This window comes from Odocoileus virginianus, unplaced genomic scaffold (genome assembly GCF_023699985.2).
Source record: "Odocoileus virginianus isolate 20LAN1187 ecotype Illinois unplaced genomic scaffold, Ovbor_1.2 Unplaced_Scaffold_2, whole genome shotgun sequence".
Lineage (NCBI taxonomy): Eukaryota > Metazoa > Chordata > Mammalia > Artiodactyla > Cervidae > Odocoileus > Odocoileus virginianus.
The window spans coordinates 3,566-27,635 of NW_027224264.1; the positions used below are offsets into that span (position 1 = coordinate 3,566).

The 24,070-nt window shown below is 34.9% G+C and overlaps 1 protein-coding gene across 1 annotated transcript in view; it reads right to left on the minus strand.

Moving 5' to 3' along the window:
- Positions 1-205: 205 nt before the first annotated feature.
- Positions 206-24,070, minus strand: part of LOC110147854 (THO complex subunit 2) — a gene marked incomplete at its 3' end in the record, with an annotated part of 86,364 nt that continues 62,499 nt past the window's right edge. Inside the window, exons 12-22 of the mRNA XM_020909621.2 lie at positions 22,864-23,059; positions 12,770-12,811; positions 12,204-12,334; positions 12,001-12,102; positions 8,324-8,408; positions 7,579-7,672; positions 7,099-7,179; positions 4,111-4,207; positions 2,570-2,687; positions 1,420-1,599; positions 206-444 (exon numbers count right to left, since the gene is read on the minus strand). Of these exons, the coding sequence (XP_020765280.2) occupies positions 206-444; positions 1,420-1,599; positions 2,570-2,687; positions 4,111-4,207; positions 7,099-7,179; positions 7,579-7,672; positions 8,324-8,408; positions 12,001-12,102; positions 12,204-12,334; positions 12,770-12,811; positions 22,864-23,059 (1,365 nt within the window). The remainder of the gene's footprint in view (positions 445-1,419; positions 1,600-2,569; positions 2,688-4,110; positions 4,208-7,098; positions 7,180-7,578; positions 7,673-8,323; positions 8,409-12,000; positions 12,103-12,203; positions 12,335-12,769; positions 12,812-22,863; positions 23,060-24,070) is intronic.

A 24,070-nucleotide genomic window follows, 5' to 3' on the forward strand; every position in this document is an offset into this window, starting at 1 on the left:
ATGAGACAAGTGCTCGGGCCTGGTGCACTGGGAAGAGCCAAAGGGATCGGGTGGAGTGGGTGGTGGGTGGGGGGACCGGGATGGGGAATACATGTAAATCCATGGCTAATTCATTTCAATGTATGACAAAAACTACTGTAATGATGTAAAGTAATTAGCCTCCAACTAATAAAAATAAATGGAAAAAAAAAAGTAATAAACTCACTATAAAATGTCAAAAAAAAAAAAGAAGTAATGTGGAATTATTCTTGGAATGGCAGCAAAAATACTTATACTTACCGAAATATGGTGTGCATACATTGGCCTAGACAGGAAAAATGCTGCATCATGAGGTGTGTGAAATTCATTACAGAGCACATCAACTGAAGGCACTCGCTTTATATAATCTTCTGTGCTTAGATTAGATGCTAAAAACCCACCAAACTGTACCAGGGTATCATGACACTAAATTTAAAAAATAAGACAAAAAACACAAATGTGCTAACATTTTATTAAACCAACATAATGTTTTCCAAAATGACTAAGGTGTTATTTTAACAATATTTTGATTAACAATTAAGAATTCAAATATTACTACTTGAAAGAACTTTGGAGACAATCCACAAACTTAATCATATAATCATATTACAAAAGAGACACTCAAGTCCTGAAAAGTTGACTAATTTGAGAATTTGACAGTCAACCAAGGTCTCAAATTCACCTAATTTTTACCACCTATTTTTAGTGGTAAAATATATTTACCTAAATTTTATAGAACAATATTATGTATATACAAGTCAATTCTCTTGGCCCTTAAAAGTAGAAAATTTTATAAAACACGTGTGATTTTTTTTTTACCTTGTAATATGGTGATAGTTAAACACATTTTTTAGGTTAGCCATAGGTTTTGGTGCTTAACACATTATTGACTAGAGACATATTACTATGTCTTTTGTCACCTGAATGTTATTGACCAAGAACACATCAATACATTTTTAGAGTGATACAATTAACATCACCATGTAAAGTTGTTAGACCTTAAAATTGATCAAGGGTTCATTATACAATCTATGATTATCGTTATTCACTTTTTGTTAGGTTTTTGTTCTAACCCTGTGTATATTATAAACAAGTTTATTACCATAAAATTTTCAAAAATGACTGAAAACCTTATACTATTATATCCCCTAGAGCCATCTCTTAAATATCATAATTTGCACAGAAATTGTCCCTATTTCCAGAATGTCTATTTTATATATACATCATATACCATAATATACATACCATATATAATATATATATAATGCATATAATATATATACCATGGTATATATAATATATACGATCAGCAAATGACATTTTTCAAATTATATAACATTCTATATTTTCCATTATCAAGATTTTAAAATCCACATAAACACAAAGGCCACTTTAACTTGCCTGATCATAGAGTTTTCCCACAAGTTTCAAATGTTTCTCTCCACCTTCCTGAAAGATTACCCCATTCCTCTGCTGAGCCATAAGCAAGCAGAGAGGAAGAGCAAGATCATGGTCTAATAGTGCATCCTTTAATCTCTGGGAGGATTTTTTAGTGTTTCTTATCTGGCCAAAATAACCACCCTGCAAAAGAGAAGACATAAATTTACTAGTGTACCAGTACATAACACATGCCATCTGATTTGAAAAAAAAAAAAAAAAACAGGAAAGATTTGGTTACAATCCTGAAGATAAAAAATCTCACACACCTTACATTCCTTCCCTCTCTTGACAAATTTATTTTACTGACACTATTACTGACACTGGCTTTAGTCACTGGCTTAAAGATAACTGCCAATTGTCTTTAAACTTCTACATATTTTCCACTTTCTACCATGTGGTTCCTTATAAAGGATTATTCTTTAGTCACTTTGGAGCAGATTCAACAACAGAGTAACTATGCTCAGATTTATGCCAGCTGGGGTATGAAGGACCACAGAAGATTTGATATTTATTTCCCTTTAGATGTATTACTGTCTTTTATACTTTGTTTCAGCTTTTTAAAAAGGTTAAAGTAACTAGAACATTGCAATTTTTAAAAAGGAGGTGGGGACAATTATAAGAGAAGGGTATGGCTTTGACATTTAGCTTTATGTAATTATGTGAAGTTTAAATTCTTTATTATGAACATGCATACATTTTGATTACTGTAGCTTTGTAGTACTGTCTGAAGTCTGGGAGGGTTATGCTTCCAGTTTTTCTTCCCTCAAAACTGCTTTGGCAATTCTGGGTCTTTTATGGTTCCATATAAATTTTAGGATTATTTGTTCTAGTTCTGTTAAAAAAACTGTCATAGGTATTTTGATAGGGATCACATTAAATCTGTAGATTGCTTTGGGTAGTATGGCCATTTTAACAATATTAATTCTTCCAATCCAAGAGCATGGGATATCTTTCCATTTCTTTGAATCATCTTCAATTTCCTTTATTAATGTTTTATAGTTCTCAGCATATAAGTCTTTCATTTCCATGGTGAGGTATATTTCCAAGTATTTTTTAATGTGATTTTAAAAGGTGAATTTTAAGTCACTAAACAAAAAGAGCAGAGTCTCACCTCAGCTTTGAGTTGCTCTCCACCAGTCATGGCTTCTAGCTGCTCCATTGTCATTTCTTCAGTAATTTCTATCCCTGCCATTTTTTGTACCACTTCTTTCAGTATAAGCAGGTCAAAACTATTTAGGAAAAATAAGAAACAGTCTACAGTTGAAACTTCAAACGTAAATGAGTTGTAATTAATACACTTAGGAGGAGGAATGGAGGCAGGGAGAGGAGAAAGGAAAAAAAGGAAGGAAATGCAAGTTCCAAGTTGCAATATTTGAGCCTAAGATGACAGTTCAGAGGTCTGCCTTGAGCATATTTATTACTGTGCCAACAGTTATTCATTTGAATTCTCTACGTTTAGGACTACTGATGAAAATAACACTTTATGACTTCTAAGATCTTCCTTAATTTGTTAAGTAATGAAGTAAAAACATACCTTTCTACAAAATAAATGCAGATGTGTTTCCAAAGAAAGGTAAAAGCTAAGCATATCCAAGATACAAGTTAACAGACAAAGGAAAGGTGGTTTTTCTAAGACTCTTTTCTCCTAGAAAAAAGAATGTGGTTTTTCTGAGAGAGTGCGTGCTTACTCTCTCAACTTGACTTGCTTCTCTAAACATAGTTTTTGAAAACAAGAGGGCCCTCATGCAAATTAGTATGCAACAAGTACCAATGAAACCTTTCCATTAGATGGTCACAAAAACTCTATCACAGTACAGAAAACTGAACTAGAGATTTAAAGGTAACATGATTATTTTCCTGGCCTAAATAGTCACAGAAGAGTAAAATGTATGGGAATGGCCAACAGATCCTTAACATAGTTTTGTTTTCTTTTTAAAAATTTTCCCTAAACCAAAACAGTCTGTCAAGAATTACTTAGATAATATTTGTTTGAAGCACCAGAGAGCTTTACAGATTTCTGTTTGCTTTCTACCAGAAAGCTTTTGAAAACAATTTTCAATTCTTAGTCTAGTCAGTCTATTGCTGATGGAGTTTAATCTACATTCTAATTCAAACTCTAAGCACTGATATTAGTCCAGAATAAAATAATAAAACTCACTATTTATAAAGAAAAGAGGACAGTGTCCAAAGATACATTAATGTTACCTATCTCTAAAGTTTAAATTCAAAAAAATAGTTGTTTTAAAGTAATACATACACCTTCAAAATAAACATTCCTACCAAATGCTCAATGTAAAGGCCAATTCCTCTGCCCAGTAGCATAATCAATAGGGCAATATGTTTTGCCATAAGAGGATTTAAAATATACCATATCAATCATTTATTCAAAAGTCTAATGCATAGTCAATATGAATTTTTAATGAGTTACATATATAACCAAATATTATAAAATTACAAAATTCTGTTTATATATGTAAGTTGTAATTTAATTTCTTTTAATTAAAGAATTCCATGTAAATAAGTGAACAACTATTATTCTTAAATCTACAACCAACAAATAGTTTTTTAAGATACTAGCAACCTCAGTATCCCAATACCAGCAGAAGCACTCTAATTATTGAATTTCATTTACATATAATTTGCTATGAATACCTTTTGCCTGCCTTTAGCTGATTAGCCACATACTGAAGAAGACCAGCAAGATCAATTGGATATTTACGAAAAACTGCACCACAGAAACTAGCCAGACCTATATGAAATAAAAAACAAAAAACAGGGCTTTTTAAAAAAACAGTTCGTAAAACAAAAAGCACAATATTAAGTGTCATTTCAACTAACTCAATTTCCAAAACAAAATGAGCTGGGAAAAACTGTGTTGCTGATGCCACTGAATAGAATTTTATAATTAATAACATTAAGGTTGGTACAAAAGCAACTGCGGTTTCAGACAGTGAAATTTTAAATCATTATAACTAGGCTCAAACACATCTTTATTAATCAAAATAGGAACCATTACAATCAACACATTTTTGCCAACAAGAAATAAGTTTGTTTATTCCTGTAGCATAAAAATCCATGCTTCAGGATTCAACAAACTCTTGGAAAGCATTTTCTGCATCCTGCTGGTTGTGGAAGCATTTTCCCTGCAAAAAGTTGTCAAGATGCTTGAAGAAGTGGTAGTCAGTTGGCAAGAGGTCAGGTGAATATGGCAGATGAGGCAAAACTTTGTAGCCCAATTCATTCAACTTTTGAAGTGTTGGTTGTGTGACATGCGGTCAGGCATGGTCATGGAGAAAAACTGGGCCCTTTCTGTTGATCAGTGCCAGCTGCAGGCACTGCAGTTTTCAGTGCATCTCATTGATTTGCTGAGCATACTTCTCAGATGTAATGGTTTTGCCAGGATTCAGAAAGCTGTAGTGGATCAGACCAGGCAGCAGACCACCAAACAGTGACCATGACCTTTTTTGGTGCAAGGTTTGGCTTTGGGAAGTGCTTTGGAGCTTCTCGGTCCAACCACTGAGCTGGTCATCGCCAGTTGTCATATAAAATCCACTTTTTGTCACATGTCACAATCCAATCAAGAAGTGGTCTGTTGTTGTGTAGAGAAAGAGAAGATGACACTTCAAAATGACGATTTTTTTGATTTGCAGTCAGCTCATGAGGCACCCACTTATCAAGCTTTTTCATCTTTCCAATTTGCTTCAAATGCCAAACAACCATAGAATGGTTGACAGAGTTCCTGGGAAACTTATTGTGTAGCTGTAAGAGGATCAACTTTGATAATCCTCTCAGTTAATCACTGTCAACTTTGATGGCAGTGTGCTCCTCATCTTCAAGGCTCTTGTCTCCTTTGCAAAACTTCTTGAACCACCACTGCACTGTACATTCATTAGCAGTTCCTGGGCCAAATGCATTGTTGATGTTGCAAGTTGTCTCCACTGCTTTACAACCCATTTTGAACTCAAATAAGAAAAATTGCTCAAATTTGCTTTTTGTCTAACATCATTTCCCTAGTCTAAAATAAATATAAAATAAACAGCAAGTAGTAAGTCATAGCAAAAAAAGTGAGAAATGTGCATTAAAATGCTATAGAACATCATTTTATACAAAAGTGTATAACCACATTTATTTAAGAATGTGGTTCAATATCAATGAACAATATTCAATATCAAATGGTCAAGTTCAACAATGCAAAACTGCAATTACTTTTGCACCAACCTAATAGCTAATATTCATTGATCATACATATGCCAAGCAGTCTACTAAGTTGATTATGTAGCTGATATTATGTAATTATCTCATTTAATCTTTGCAATAATCACCTCAAGTTGGTATAAATCTATCAATAAGGAAAATTTTGGAACAGTTATGTCATGAAACTAGCTAAGGGTCACAGAGTTGGGTATGAGGTAGAACAGTGATTCAAATATTTAGGCCTGATTCCACAACCTGTGACATAAATTACGCTACAACAGAATCTTGCATATAACTCAAACTTGAATGATCAATAAAACACTTGCCCCTCAAATGTTTGAGTCACAAAAAAATCTCACTTTATCTAGGAATGTGCCACCAGTTGTGGAGGTGCAAGGAAACATCGCCAGACCAAGAAGCAAACAAAAGACCAATTTTAGCCAATAGTCTTTATCACAATGGTAGGGAGAAAATCCCAGTCAAGACAAGAGGAGGAGACCCTAGTGAAGTCAAGTGATCTGCATCCTTTTCAACAATTATTTGCTGAGCACCTAAAGGATAATGCACAAAACACAGGTCCTAGTCTCAAGGAGCTTACATTACAGAGAGATACAGAAAAGTAAACTAAAATAACTATGATGAATAAAAAGCTACACAACAGTACAGAAGAGGGACACTTTATTCTGACTTTTTGGGTGGGAGGTGTTAACAGGGAAAGCTTCCCAAAGAAAGTGACCTGAAATCTAATGAATAAGTAGAAGTGTGCTGGAAAAGATGAGTGGGTATGGATGTGTACCCCCAAGAAGAGGGAATAATATGTGCAAAAGGGCCATGGAAAGTGTAAGAAGTTCACTTTCCATGTGAATTAGAATACTAGGGAGGGGCAAAAGATGAGGCTAGTATAGAAAGAGGACCTGATTCCAAAAGAACTTACTTGTATGATATATTACAGATTGCAGACTTCAAAGGGCAATGGAGAGTTACTGAAGATTCAGCTATTAGAGACACAACTGGTTGAAAGAAAATGTAAATGGCTGCTAGAAATCAAAGGTACAAGGGAAAAAAAAAACCAATGCTAGGGCTTTTTATTAAACAACCAAGTTTTTGTTCTTTTAAGGTAACTGAAACCTCAGGATGGAAAGGAGAGATGGAAGAATAGTTCCCTTAAGATTAATTCTTCTAAAATAATAGAATGGATGGGAACTCTCATCTCCCTAGTAATGTTTCTCCAAATTCTATCACAGCCAATACTGATCTCTTGAGTTAGAAAAGGAATAAATACCATATGAACCTCCTTACACAACCAAGGACTTGAACCCTTTGTAGAACAAGCTGAGTGGTTAGATAGTTTCAAAAGCTCTTGACAAATAGATTCTTAGCATAGGTAACAGAATACATAGCACGGCAGTTAACAAATTTCATCCTTGGAAAAATAAAAATACTTACTCTGAAGCCAACTTGAGATGGTTGTGTCGTCATGTTTCATTTTCTCCTTTTCTGGATTAGCTAAAGCTTCAATGATACAATCTTTCATATATTAAGAAAAAATTTTAAGTCATTACATCTCTAACAATGACCTTTAGCTAAGAGAACAATAAAATGCCACCCTTTGGGAAAAAAAGTTAATTGTTAGCTTAAATTTATTACAAATTATTTAAAAATACACTCACGGTAATACCAACTTTTCTTTTTAGCAGCCTCTTTTCCATCTTTTAGCATGCAAGATATATCAAAGATTTTTGGTAATCTTAACATTATCTTTCCCAATATACAACCCAGACACAAACTCCAGACTGGCCAACCTTCCAATCAGCCATCTGAATCAACCTCAGACGGTTAAGAAAGGAATTTAGAATGAAAATAAAACATTCACCGCTACAACCTATGAAATGTAAAATCTATGAATTACTTCATTTGAAAGGATACAGGCCAAGACGTCATAATTCAATGAAGTGAGGTATTTCAATGAATCTACTACAGGTGTTATTAAGTTATCATACTTCTGTATTTGTGACAAGATCTGGAAGATGGCAACAAAGAATAAAAAGCATTTAACTAATCAAAAGAGAACTTTTACTGTGCTAACTAAATAATGGCTAGTCTTTTTTATTTTTCAAAAGAAATAATACTTAAAATTAGTTTCCTTCCATTGTTTATTTATATAAAACCTACTATTCTATCATTTCCTAAGAAAATATTTTCTTAGGCTACATTTTCCAGCTAGGAAATAATTCTAGGACACCCAAACTTGAATTTTGGAATTATAGAGGCTAGACTGATGTCAGATGTGTTTTAGAAATCACATTCTAAATACGAAAGTGTTACATCTGAATTGCAATGAAATGCTGTTCAAGTGTTTCTAAAAACTAAATCAACAAATAATGTACCTCTTTATTAATGTTTTTATAACTTGAAATGTGGTACATGAGACAATGTCAGAGAATCTGTTTATAGCAGCAGCATTGTCACATATTACTAGAAAAGCAGATCAATGTGTTAAGTATATCGCATACTAAATTTTATTTTTAGAATAACCATACAATGGATCATTTGCTAAGATTTTTCCCCTAAAACTATCATTTTTAAGCTACATCATTCTATTTCCACTTGTGCTGATTCAAAGACAACAAAAAGAAAAATCCCTGAAAATAATATTAACCTCAAAACATACATAATCAAACAAAATGGTTGGATTGCTGTGGCTCAACTTCCCAATTTGTCTTCCAGAAGGCTTCACATTTTCCTTGGTTAGACGCCTACAAGGGGAGAAAAAGGTGGCAGGGATCATCTTAAGTAATTTCCCTTGTAATGTTGGTAGCTTTGTTACATTATGAAAAAAAATTTATTTCCCATATATCCAAAATGGATCCATGTAAACAATTACCCTCATCATATGCTTTACTGCAGGACTTGAGCTATTTTGATTATGCATTCTCCAAGAAGGTATTAAACTTTTGTATTAATACTTAACATTTACAATAGACACATTTTCATTTTATAGTAATAGTCTCATAAGCATTAAAACTCTTAACGTACTCTACAAGTACATAAAACTCTTCTTACAGAGAATAATTATTTCAGATTTAGAAGGGCTCACTATCAGTTTAGGGATTAAGATAACAAATTTGGTATAATACATTGAAATGCCTCATGTCATCTTAGTGACCCTAAAAGAATGATAGCCAAGACTGTATTCGATACAGGAAGTTCTCTGATTTTCATACTCAAAGTAATCAAGTCCTGAAAAATCAATTCTACTCTTTCCTTTCTCTTTAATTCACCCTCTATTAAGTATTCTTTTACTAACATTTTGGAAATTTATATCTATGAAATGCTTACAAATTCAAAACAATTATTTCACAGGATCTTAAACTCTTCTGATGAGATTATTACATAATAAATCTAGAAACTTGAAAAAATAACAAGTGACAGCTTTCTAGAATGAAAATATAATGATGCAAATAATGAATTTAGTTGACAGTTCAAGGAATGTGACCATTCTGGAAGTGACAAACTATAATTATCTTAAAAAACTTAAGACAAAACTGATCCATTAATCAAAATTATTTCATCAACAACTGCTTCCCTTTCTCATTCTCTATGCCCAGTTTCTTTTTTTTCCCATAGAAAAGAATGACTCATCAGTTTTAAACTTTGGCTATACTCTGTTCCACTTTCAAGCTTACCACCACCTGACTTTACTTCTAACCCTATTTCAGGTAGCCCTCCTACTTGACAAAAACAGCCCTTCTTTCCCATATTTTTTATTTCATTCCTTTCTGCTTCCTTCCTCCACCAAAAAAAAATTATAATAAAAGGAATATTCTCTTGATTATGCCTTCCCCTCAAGCAACTATGGTGCTTGGCATATGGAACACAATCAATGAGCATCTGTGGAATGAATTACTGGATGCCCTATAGAAAATTCATGTTTTAAACAGTAATCAAAACTGGTGAAATTCTCAAGTAATAAATTAATGATTTCATTCTCAACTTTAAAAATTCAATGAATACTAAAATCATATTGTTCAAGGCTAGTGTAACAGTTACAGCTAACAAAAAAATCCAAATACATGAAAAATTCTGCACATATTGTTCTGTGATAAACATTAATTTACTTATTCATTAATTCATATTAATGTCCTCTATGATGGGCAGAGTAATCACTAGAAATACAAGGATGAGTTAACAGTTCCTGCTTTCAAGCTCAGTTCAGCTGGGGAGGTAGATTTAAAACCATTTAAAAAAATTTTTTATTCATAAACAATTAGAACAACTTATAGAACATTACGTATTATACACTATCAATAGTATAAAAGGAGAGGGAATAATATATTTGTATCTATTTGCATATACATAAAAATATCAAATGATAAATAAGAAACTAAACAGTGGCCACATTTTTTCCCTTGGGAGAACTGAGTGGACAGGGTGAGAGACTTTTTACTGTTTCCTTTTTCATATCTACTAAAATTTAAAACATGTGAATGTATAAACTAGAAAAAAAATAGATAATTTTAAAAAGAAAAATAATCATAGCAATATACATAAGCAGTATGATAGTATTTATATGCATATTTAATAGTGGCGGCACAAATAAAGAACAATCGTCGGACTTCCCTGGTGGTCCAGTGGTTAAGAATCCGCCTGCCAATGCAGGGGACACGGGTTCGATCCCTGGTCCGGGAAGATTCCACATGCCGAGGGGCAACTAAGCCCATGCACCACAACTACTGAGCCTGCACACCCTAGAGCCCGTGCTCTGCAACAAGAGAAGCCACTGCAATGAGAAGCCCGCGCACCGCAACTAGAGAAAGCCCACACGCAGCAATGAAGACCCAGCGACCCAAAAATTAATTACTTAATTAAATTTTTAAAAAATCAATTTTGCTTGGTGGTATATGCAATGGAAGGCTTCACAGAGGTGACACTGGAGCCCACCATCCAAGGGTGAGGTCACCAGATGAAGAGAGGAAAAGAGGTAAGAGAAAACCTGTATGAACAAAAGAAAAAATATATGCAAAGAAAAAGGAGACCATAGCACATTCAGGGAAACATACATGGGGCTCAGTACAGCTAGAGGTAAAACTGACAGGAAATGAGGATGGAAATAGTGAGAGATAGATCATGGAGGTTCTCTTATATCACCATGCCATGAAGTTTGACATATAACCTGCAGGCAATGGTTAGTCACCAAAGGATTTTGAAGAAAGAGAATAATACAAGGCACTATAATACTCCAGCTGAAAGAACTAAGTAAGTGGGGGTAGAGAGTGGAAGAGACAGATTCAATATTTAATACATCATTAAATAATCCATATAAAGCACTTAGTTCCGTGTCCATCACATATAGTAATGGCTTCATAAATATTAGCTATTATTAAGCTAGAACTCTACTTGGGGAATTCTTAAAACTGGTACTCTTTTGGAAGGACCAGTTCTTAAATCACCTCTTACCATGCCTTCCTTTCCTAACTTCCATGAGGTGGAATAATTCATTCTCTTCTCAACTGTCCCAGAGAACTTTATACATGCTGTGTAACAGCTATCTATTAAACCAGACTGTGATTGTGCACACACTTGTTTCCCTAGTAGACTGCAACCTAGGATAATATCACTAGGCAAAGAAAAGTATCACTGCATACTGTTTAATCTAGTTAAACTAGAGAATGCACTACTTCTTATTAGAATAACCATACTACTGCTCGAATGTAAAAGAAATGACAAAAAACAGCCTTGCTGAAAATCCTTGCAATACAGCAGTGTAATTAGTATCTAAACCAGTACTGATTTGAAGTATACAATTTTCATAATTAAACTTCAAACAGTTTACTAGGAATTAGGAAAAACATCACTCTTGTGTTTTTAGTGACATGAAAATAAAGCACACAAATTTAAAAAATGGAAATTTTTCAAAAGTTGACTCCCTAAGGAGATAGTTCTGCATGATTCTACTAGATCTTCCAAAAGGGGGGAAAAAAACTGCTATAACTTTCAGAAGAAATTCCTAGAACTTTGACTATCTTGTACAAGCCATTGGATGTATTACCCAAATTGAGCAAAGGCCACAGTATGCTCTCCTTTAAAAAAAATCCTATAATATAATGCATCCTATAAAGGATTTTTATACAGTTTGTAGCTATGCAAAATGACAACTACAAAAGCTAACACTGTAGTCAAAACAAGCTAAAAACCACAAAAATTGGGAGTCACTCTATGGGAAGCACATAATCAGCTATACAATTAGTAAATACTCCTGGGCATCCTCAAAACTGAAACTCAGACAAGCTGGCTGAAAGAAAGTAAATCAGATCCAGATATTAAGAAGAAAAATAAATTAAAACTTACTTCATGATATATTTGGCTCTGTCTATTGTTTGAGCTTTAACTTTTACTAAAAGTGGATGACTGTTGTAAGTTTCATTCTTCCACTGGCCATACAGACGATATCTTTAAAAATGATGAGATGAAGAATTATGAAAAGTTAAACATTTTGAGGTTAGTGCACTAGAACTGTTTAACTAAAAACAACAAAAATATTATATATTTACCTATGCTGATATGGAAATGTTTTAAACATTCCCCATAGTTCCTCAGACATACAAGCATTGCAGTCCATCAAAGAAAGAGATGGAAGTAATACCTGGTCAGTAATGCTAAGCAAACAGCTTAGGATAACTTCCTAAGAAGAAGGGAAGAAAAATTATTTCAGTAACAGGTGCATATTAATCCCTCTCCCCAAAACAAATTTATGTGAGCCTTGGGAAAATTGCCATTCTTTGATTTCATAACACACCATATCTAATTCCCCACATTATCACCATACTTTTCATAATGTATTTGTGTTTCTCTATCTACGAAAGCAAATGAGGTGAGGGAAGGAAAGGTGGAGCAAGAATGAGGGACTTTTTATCCCTTTTCCTTTCTTGAACAAGGTAATCCTCAAAAACAGGAGGCTGTCAATCTTAAAAGATACTTTGTATGATAAGCCAAAAGCTATATTCAATATGTACAAGATAGTTATTCACATAGTTGATTAAAGCTTGTTCACAGTAAAATTTGCAGTATGCTGTACCTAGACAAACATTAGACACATTGGACTTTTCTAGTCTCTTACCGTTTTCTCTTTATCTTCTTGTTTGCTTCCATCAGACTGAAACTAAAATTAAAAAAAAACTATAAATAAAATGCAAAAAGGTTAAGATTATGCTGTTGCAACTTCATTTCTAATTCAAAAAAAACAACCAACTTGCATGTGGTTTTGAATTCTTTCCTTACTTGTTACTACACACATGTAGATTTTACATATAACCATTATTGCAAATTAACATTTTAAATTCTTATCTATATTTCTAACCTTCAAATAATTTGTAACATTCATGAATTTTAAATGCTAGATTTATAAGCCAATTCTTTCCTCAACCTCATTATCACAAACCTACCACATCCTAAAACTGATCTGAATATTTATTGTAAAATTGTAGCAAGCTCAATTTGGTTATAATGCATTTACAATTCTCCTTCCAGACATTCTAGTTTTCTGCCTCAGATTGGTAAAAATCTACCATCAAAGCAATAACAACAAAAATTAAACTCAAAGAAAATTTAAAGCTACATTTTAATCCACCACTACTTAATCCTTCACCAAGAAATAAGCCCAAAAATATTACTAACATTGCTGACAAAAACCAAACCACTTCCTAACTTAAACAGACTTGAGCAAAATGGCCTGGGTCATTATTTTATCAGTGATTTGCAGGTGGGCTACTAAGTGCCATGTCTGACAATGCTGTCTATTCATTCAAAATGAAATCATAACATTTGTGTGTGAATATTCAGATGGAGTGTTGTGGAGAGTGTGCAAAGGCCAAAAGGACAGCTGAAGAACTGATACTCAAGGACAATCTAGATTTCTGGAAAGGATTTAGCTCAATATCCAGTGTGAGAAGGGGGAAAGCAAATAAGCAGTTCACATACTTTATTGGTAGAAAAGGATATTTTGTGCATGTGTGTTTTCATGATTGAGTGATTTAATGGGTGTTACATTTTCATATAAGACTCTTTCAGGGACGGTCATATTACTTTGATGGGAAAACAAACACTTTTTTTTAATTGGCAGGGTAAAAAATATGGCTCCCTTTCACAGAAACGATTTAGTCATCAACATATATCCTGGTCAGCAAATAAGGAGTCAAGTTATGAAGAAGTGGCTTGGCAGAAAACAAACTAGATAGTTGCTTTTATTTTGTTGGGAGGAGGGAGGTAATCCTCATGGCATACTGGGTGTACCCTGGGAGGCAGAAATAAGGGTATGTCATAATTGGAAGAATTAGGTTTACAGTGTATTGTGTTGGGGATAAAGGCAGTTAAGTTACTCTTTTCCTAGTATACTACAATTCAAATGAACCTAAAAAAGCTACATGCAGTTTTCTCCATACAAATAAGATTATTTTCCTAGTTATTAAGCTGTCCTAATTCCCTTACTAGATACTTACATTAGTTTTTAATGTCTATGTATTAATTCCCTGGATTTCACAAACAGGAAAATTTGAAAGAGAGAAAGAAATATGGAAAGCACAATGAAACTATCTAGAAGAACAGTAAGAAAATGTTTCTATCAAAGGCTAGTTGTAACAAAGATGAACAAAAAAGTATCAAGATATATACACAGGCAAAAGTGATTTTCTTTACACATTCCACTTCCTTGATTGTTTCTTTTAGTTTAACTTAATATGTTTTTTAATTCATAGCACATACAAAACTCTCCATTCCCACAAAAGAACACTAAAAGCTTTATTGAATGGTCAGGCAGAAGTGGGAGAAAGGATGGGGGTGGACAAAAGATATTCATTCCTGCATTTGTTTACTATGTTCCAGGCACTGGGAATTCAAAGATGAACAGGAGAAAGTTTCTATCTTTGAGGAACTGACAAAGGTAGTTCTTATCTTTGAAGATCTCTTTAAGATCAAAACTACGCTTACCAATGTACTACTAGGAACTGAATTTTTAAGTCTGAATAAAATTGAGCACGATTATGTCTACACAGACAATAAGCTATAAATGACCCCAAGCAGGTTTCATTCTTGCCCTACAATGACAGAGTAGCTGTCAGGGCTGCATAACAGTACTGAGCACACCCCCACACATACACAAAAAAAATAGGTTCATCAAGAAGGGGCTTTCGGAGAGCTGAAAAATAAAGGTTGGGGGAAGTCACAGATATAACTAGATGAATTAATTTTTTTTTATTACTAATGTACTATTTTTAGTACCTCTAACTCATGAATGTTTCAAATACTAAAGTAGTAGCATACTAGAATATACTTTATCTCAGAAAAGGGGAAAAAATGAAAAATACTTAAATTTAAGCCTAGATTAGAATTCAAAGCTACATTTAAATAAATCATGGCATTATTTTCAACGTTCTTACTTTTCTTGTTCTTATTAGCTATCATTCACTGAGTACTATGTTCCATGGAATGGGCTAAGAACTTCAGATTTGTCTTAACACTACTCTATGAGAAAACCTTTTTGATAGAGTCTAAGTAAGACCCATCACAGTAACTTAGAAATAGGAAAATATAACCTGTAGGTTAAAAGTAATGGGAACCTGAGTTTATCAAGCCTGGAGAAGAGATAACTGAATCGCCTTTCAGTAGAAACTCTTAAAGACTTTACAAAACACTTGGTTAGAAATAATCCCTTAACTTTGATACTACATCATTTATGAAATCACAGGGTAGGATACTAAATGAAAAGTACTATCTTCCACATTTCTTTTTCAGTCAAGACAAACCTCTACTAAGATGCCAAAGAATGTCTAATACGGCCACCCACATACAGGATGACATAAGTGCTGGCTCAGTTTTTATCCCAGGGTAATTTTTAAATGTTATCTCTCTTACATACTTTGAATTCTCTTTTCTGAAACTAAACACTGAGGTTCAATTTCAGGAAATAGAGAGGAGTTACAATAGTTAAATCAACTGTTTGTTTACAGCATGCATGTGGTCCACACTAAAAATTCTACTTTCTTTTCTTGTATAAAACATATTTTTTAAATTACACTGTTTGTACATAAGAGTCTCCATTTGCCTACTAATAGATTTAAATATCTGCCTCTCCTTGTATGTTTACATACACCTCCCAGGTAAAAAGCATAACTAATGGGAAAAATTAAGATCCTATTTGTAATTTGTTACATAGTAATTTACTACTATGATTCTATACCTTGATTAGAATTGCCACATGAAGATATTCAGTGATAGCTAAAATGACTTGAGTTCAAACCAATTATTATAGGGGATAATACAAATATAAATATTCTAACAGTTTTTCCCTGCTCAGACTCATTAAACAGCAAGGGTATTGTAGATTAAACTTATGCTCCAACACTCCAACTCTAGAGTACCAATGAGAGCAGTGTCTGTGTCCGCTTGGACAATAAGAATTATAACGCAAAGTTCTGATTGTTTTTCAAATAGTTTACAAAATTTGTTTCTATTTTTAAATGGACACACGTCCATAACTACCCTTAACAAGTTCATTAAAACCCAGCAACAAAAATGTCCTCTATTTGAAAAAAATTCTTTGATTATTTATAACAAATTTCAACAACGAGGGGGGAAAAAAACATTTAATACTACAATGTAAAGAAGCTAAAGGCATTCCCATATAAAATCTGCTCCTGAGGGAAATGAAACTGCTACCTTAAAGTAGCACCTTATATTTAAAGACAGAAACAGATTAAACTATATTAACACTTTTAAAAATTCATCAAAGATAGTGTAGCGATAGCTGACATAAGTGATAACTTATTATGATCTTAAAAATTCATGACAACTATTTTAAACTCTAAAATTGAATGCATAATTTATTAGAATCTAATTAATGTTTCAGTTCAGTTCAGTTCAGTCACTCAGTCGTGTCCAACTCTGCGACCCCATGAACCGCAGCACGCCAGGCCTCCCTGTCCATCACCAACTGCCAGAGTCTACCCAAACCCATGTCCATTGAGTCGGTGATGCCATCCAACCACCTCATCCTCTGTCGTCCCTTTCTCCTCCTGCCCTCAATCTTTCCCAGCATCAGGGTCTTTTCAAATGAGTCAGCTCTTCGCATCAGATGGCCAAAATATTGGAGTTTCAGCTTCAACATCAGTCCTTCCAATGAACATTCAGGATTGATTTCCTTTAGGATGGACTGGTTGGATCTCCTTGCAGTCCAAGGGACTCTCAAGAGTCTTCTCCAACATCACAGTTCAAAAGCATCAATTCTTCAGTGCTCAGCTTTCTTTATGGTCCAATTCTCACATCCACACATCCACACATGACCACTGGAAAAACCACAGCCTTGACTAGATGGACCTTTGTTGGCAAAGTAATGTCTCTGCTTTTTAATATGCTGTCTAGGTTGGTCATAACTTTCCTTCCAAGGAGTAAGCATCTTTTAATTTCATGGCTGCAATCACCATCTGCAGTGATTTTGGAGCCCAGAAAAATAAAGTCAGCCACTGTTTCCACTGTTTCCCCATCTATTTCCCATGAAGTGATGGGACCGGATGCCATGATCTTAGTTTTCTGAATGTTAAGCTTTAAGCCAACTTTTTTTTTCTTTTATTATTTATTTATTTTTTTCCATTTATTTTTATCTCTCCTCTTTCACTTTCATCAAGAGGCTCTTTAGTTCTTCTTCACTTTCTGCCATAAGGGTGGTGTCATCTGCATATCTGAGGTTATTGATATTTCTCCCAGCAATCTTGATTCCAGCTTGTGCTTCCTCCAGCCCAGCGTTTCTCATGATGTACTCTGCATATAAGTTAAATAAGCAGGGTGACAATATACAGCCTTGATGTACTCCTTTTCCTATTTGGAACCAGTCTGTTGGTCCATGTCCAGTTCTAACTGTTGCTTCCTGACCTGCATACAGGTTTCTCAAGAGGCAGGTCAGGTGGTCTGGTATTCCCACCTCTTTCAGAATTTTCCACAGTTTATTGTGTTCCACACAGTCAAAGGCTTTGGCATAGTCAATAAAGCAGAAATATATATTTTTCTGGAACTTTCTTGCTTTTTCAATGATTCAGCAGATGTTGGCAATTTGACCTCTGGTTCCTCTGCCTTTTCTAAAACCAGCTTGAACATCTGGAAGTTCACGGTTCATGTATTGCTGAAGCCTGGCTTGGAGAATTTTAAGCATTACTTTACTAGCATGTGAGATGACATATCTCATTTGATTCACACTGCAACCCCAGGAGCTAGACAAGACAAATATTATTACCACCCATCTCTGGCTTAGAAAAACGACTCACCCTCCCCTAACAGCTAACAAAAAACAGTAAATATCAAGTCAAGATTCTAAAGTAGCTGGTTCATAAACTAGAACCAGTTTAAGGATGAATGGTATTAAGGTACATTCTCCACCTAGTAACCCAAATTTTTATTATGAAAAATTCTAAGCTTACATAAAAGTTGAATCAATGTATGCTATCCAGGAACATCTATATACCTCCTATGTAGATTCAACAATTAACATTTGCCTTTTTTTTTCTTGACCAAAAAAGTTGCAGACATGATCTCAAAAAACTTCAGTGTGCATCTCCTAATAATAATGACATTCTTCCACATTACCACAATTATCATTATCACAACTATTCCTACTATCACCTATTGGGTTAGCCAAAAGGTTCATTTGGGTTTTTCCAGAACATCTCACTGAAAAACTCAAACAAACTTCTTGGCCAACCCAAAAGTACCCAATCTGACCCTTTGACTCTAGGTTTCTCTATCAACATTATCTGTGAATCAGTTTAGAGCACTTTGGAGAAGGAAATGGCAACCCACTCCAGTACTCCTGCCTGGAAAATCCCATGGACAGAGGAGTCTGGTAGGCTACAGTCCATGGGGTCACAAAGTTGGACATGACTGAGCGACTTCACTTTCCTTTCCTTTGGCTTTTTTACCAAAGTCCAACATAAGAAACAGTCATATAAAGAAACTAGTCAGACAACTGAATTAAGATGACAGAGTGAAGCATAAACAGAATTTCTCTTCCCTGATCCCTAATGCAATAACAAAGTATAGCTTACTTTTCTTTAAATGTCCCCAAATCACCACCAACCAAGAAAACAGCAAATTATACTATTAATTTCAAGGGGATGCAAACACAAACACACACAAAGATTCTAAACTACAGACAGTGTGGTATGGTACCTGCCCTTAGCCCAATCCCCAGAAACAGTATTGAGCAAGGAAGGTAAGTAAATAAAATCCTTTAGGCAACAAGACCTACAAGGTAAGTAAGTAGCCTGAGGAAAAACCCTTCTGAGTAGAAGCCCAGCAGGACTGGCTGCTAAGGCTTGCTGTCTCTCAAAGGAACTGGGCTCAGACTGGGGAATCAAAGTCCAAGGGAGCTGGATACCCACTTGACTGGGCATGCCTAGTACACGATGTGTAATCTGTCTCAGAAGACAAAACAGAGGTCCTCTAAATGACAGCTGTACTCACCCTCACGGAGCTCATTCACTCCCTATTCCAGACTACAGAGAAGTCGCTCAGTCATGTCACTCTTTGTAACCCCATGGACTGTAGCCAGTCAGGCTCCTCTGTCCATGGGGATTCTCAGGCAAGAATACTGGAGTGGGTTGCCATGCCCTCCTCCAGGGGATCTTCCCAACCCAGGGATTGAACCCAGGTCTCCCACATTGCAGGTGGATTCTTTACTGTCTGAGCCACCAGGGAAGCCCAAGAATACTGGAGTGGGTAGCCTATCCCTTCTCCAGGGGTAACTTCCTGACCCAGGAATCGAACCAGGATCTCCTGCATTGCAGGTGGATTCTTTACCAGCTGAGCTACCTGGGAAGCCCCATATTACCCCTTTAGAAGGAACCTTTAAAAAAAGAAAACAAAAAACCATGGTTAAATTTCGAGCTAGGCAACTAAAGTCTTTTAAACCTATAAACACATAAAGATTTGTTATAGTGAAATATTTTTAGGGTAAAAAAATGAACCAAAATGCTAAGTCAGATCATTGGAAAGATGCACTTTTACTACCACAACCTTAGAAAGGAGAGAAGATAGACTTCTTTCCACACTGGGATCAAAATAAACATTTTTATCTTCCCGTCTGCCTTTCTACCTCTGCAAAAATAAAGACTGAAGTTAGGGGTACGCACCAGGCACAACTATGATAGAATAAAGACAAACGAGGGCTGCAATGGAGATGGTGGAGTGGAAGAGTTTTAGCACCTGTGTATCTTAACAATATTGTATCTGTATATGTTTATACATATGTCTATATACGGGACTTCCACAAGTTTGATGTTTGGTCTCCTGCTTACAAGTTTATGATACTCACAGCCAGAGAAAGAATTTCAGAACCAGAGATCGGAACATTAAGATTTTCAACGAAAAAGAATAGCATTAGTGGGTGAAAGTAAGATGAGAAAGAAGCTGTTTACATTGTATCAAAGTATCTCCCCACAGGATACATATTAACAACAAAGGGAAAAAGAGTTAACTATACACTGGAGAAACCTGACAGCCATCACCTTAACCAAGTGATTAATGCTAACATCACCAGTAATGGGACAAATTGACTTTACATGCTTCTCAATATTACACAATGGGAAAACACAACCCGTGTTCTTTGAACAAGCACTAGTTAACATGACTCATCCTTTTCAGACTATAAGGATCAACATAATGAAACACTGTTATAGTTCTTTTATATGATGTATGCTATATAAATATAATGTATAGTAATGAACTACTTAGCAGATTTCTTTAGCATACTTTTATACAATATAAATTTGTTAACATTAAAAAAACTTATCTACCAGCTAAGTATCTAAAGCCAAATGAAATAGGTGTCAAATGATTCATACACAAGAGCTGTTAATTTTCTATGCAGTTACTGTTGTCAAAAATTAAAAATTAGGTACCATCACCGAACACTGGAGAAAACCATATTTATGCTTATAACAATTTCCAGATTTCTAGTCTTTTGGTTACATTGCTTTACAACTGAAAAGAAATTAGACATTCTTTAAGACCTTAGTTAGGCAAAGACCTCTTAGAACACAAAGCACCAACTATAAAAGAGAAGTGCTATTAAATTGGAATTAATCAAAATTTTAAACTTTTGCTTTTCAAAAGACAGTAAACAAAATGACAAGGCAAATCAGACTGAGAATAAAAGACAACTGAATTTAAAATGGGCAAGAGATTTGAATAGACATTTCAATAAAGGTGATTACAAATGGCAAGTAAGGACATGAGAAGATGCTCAACATCACTGATCATCATAAATGATGTGAAACATAATGAAGTGAAACATAAATGCAGTGAAACATAAATTACAAGCACAAAAGATAGCACTACACACCCATTAGAATGACTAATATTTAAAAGACTGACAATACCAAGTGTTGATGAGGATATGGAGCATTAGGAAGTCATATACAATGTCCCCAGAAGTGCAAAATGGTACACACATGTTGGAAATGTTTGACAAAAAGTTAAACATACACTTACCCATATGGCCCAGCAATCCCAATCCTGGGGAAACAAAAACATACACTCCCCCCCGAAAAAAGACTTGCACAAGAATATCCATAGCAGCTTTTATAACAGCCCCTAACTAGAAACAACTCAAATGCCCATCAACTGGCAAACAAATAAACTCTCTTATGTGTATATAATGAAATGTTACACAGCAATAAAGAACTACTGACACATACAACAACTGAGATGAATCTCAAAAGCACTAAGTGGAAGAAACCAGACAGAAAAGAGTACATTCTACACAATTCCATTTATGTCAAACTCTAGAAAAAGCAAAAACACAGTGACAGAAAGCCTACCAGCAGTTGTCAGGAACCAGCAATGAAGGGAGGGAAATGATGACAAAGGAGCAAGAGGAACTTGCTGGGATGATGAAAATATCCTACATTGTGATTGTGGTGGTGGACATACAACTATATACATCTGTCAAAATTCATCAAATTGCACACTTAAAGTTGGTGAGGTTTACTGTATGTAAATTATAAGTCAAAGCTAACTTTAAAAAATAATAATAAGCCAAGACACAGAAGCAACCTAAGTGTTCATCAAGAACGAATGGATAAAAATATGTAGGGTCTGTGTATCACACGCGCGCGCATGCGCACGCGCGCGCGCACACACACACACACACACACACACGATGGAATATTACTCAGCCATAAAAATGAATGAAATAACGCCATTTGCAGCAACATGGATGGACCTAGAGATTATCATATACAGTGAAGTAAGTCAGACAGAGAAAGACAAATATATGATATCACTTATATGTGGAATCTAAAAAAATGATATAAATGAACTTATTTACAAAACAGAAATAGACTCACAGACATAGAATAAACTGGGAGCAAAGGATGAACAGATGCACCCTACCATATATAAAATAGATAAGGATTTACTGTATCTCACAGGGAACTATATTCAGTATCTTTTTAATAAACTATAATGGGAAAGAATCCAAAAAAACGAATAAAGATATATACATATATAAGTATAGCCAAACCACTCTGCTATACATCTGAAACTAACAAAATATTGTAAGCCAACTATACATCAATAAAATATTAACAGTTTCCCTTGGAGTAGTGATTAGGAGAGCATCTAAGGAAAACTCTCAAGTGTTAGTACTTTTCTATCTCTTGATCTAAGTGGAAGACACATGGCTATTTAGTTTGGAAAAAGTCACTGAGCTACACAATTATGGTTTGTGTGCTTTCTGTATCATGTTTTATGTCAATAAAAAGTTTACTTAAAAAAAAAAAAAAAGAATAAATCCTGAACAGTCTGAGGTCTGAGGCTAAAGGGACTTAACACAAATAATGGCAGTGATTCAAAACTGCAGCCAATAAAATAAATGAGCAGAAGAAAAGCAAGAGGAAAGAATGTTCAAATAACCACAATTATAAGAAGATTCAAAAAGCAATCACATGTCCAAACCATATTTTTCTATCTGGAGGGCTTGACTGGATTTAAGTTTTTATATATAAATGGTTGGGACACAATTGACTTTGTCCAAATCTTACTCAGCATAACATTTTCTGAAGTTTACTTTATTTGTATTTCTAGAGATACACATAACACAAATATATTCAGAACATTTTCATTCTATAATTTAGCTTTCTGCTCGAAAGAAAAAAAAAACTTACTCACCTCCTTCATAAATGACTTGCCTATCCGCACCACTTTTGCGAATAAAATGGGATCGTGAGAAAGGTGGGGACCAAGGTAACAGAACATATTGAAGACATCTCTCCTCAAATCTTCAAAGCTCTCTGCTTGTTTTGGTGCTCTCTTATTTTGCAGAGCACTAACAGATGAGCCTTTAGCACCTTTAGGAACGCCAACTCTACAAAAAGAAGAAAAATGTATATATACTATGCAATGCTCCACTTTAAGTTAACACAGTCATATTACAAAACTTTTCTTACTCATAGTTGCTTCTTCTATTTCATTTATGCTTAACTTCATTATATCACATAATTTAATTGGTAGAAAAAGACAGAAACAATACTCATTTGAAAAAACTCAGAGCTTAGGAGACCGTTTCAAATTAACTGCCTAAGAAAAGGAAATCAGAGAAGTGTAGGTTCCGTGTAACAGTTAACATGTTTATACATCATATGAACTTGGTTTTTAATTAAATTTGGTCAATATCAGGAATTTGGATATGGGAATGGGGAACAAGGGATGGACCTCAGAGACACAAAGACGAAAGAGAAAAATATGGAGATAACATCACTGATGCAAGTCAATAAACAGTTCTCAACCTGACTTCCACTACCTAGACTGAATGTGAGGTAGGTGACAATAGGGAAGGTGAGCAGCATAATGAAAGAGGCTATGTCACACTAAAAAGGACAGCATGCCCAGAGTTCTCACCTGCTGAGCAGGTGTCCCACTGTGGAGTCACAGGGGTCCCTCTCTGAAGAGCCTTCACAGTCCACAGCACAGGTGGCACTGAAGGCAGCAGCCAGCAGCTATGCACGAGTCACAAAGCTGGGGCTCATGAGGCAGGCTCTGATCTGTGGGGCTGAAGCCAGCACTGCTACCAGTACTGCTCCTAAGTATCCTACAAGTAGGTTGAGGGCTAGAGGACTGGTTGACACAGTAACCAGGGATGATGAGAGAGGCTGCAGAAGCAGTTTCAAGAATAGCAGCCTATATGCCAGAAGAGACAAGGCAAGCAGAGTGGCACAGACCTCACTCAGAGCCAGTCAACCCAAGAAAGAGGAAAATTACACTAGGTAAGAACTTTAGGAATTCTCTCCTCCCCAAGAGAGGCAAAAGTCAAAAACAGAAGAATGGAGTTTTCACTCTTGGTCAAGCAAATCCTACCTAGAAATCTAACATGTAGTTT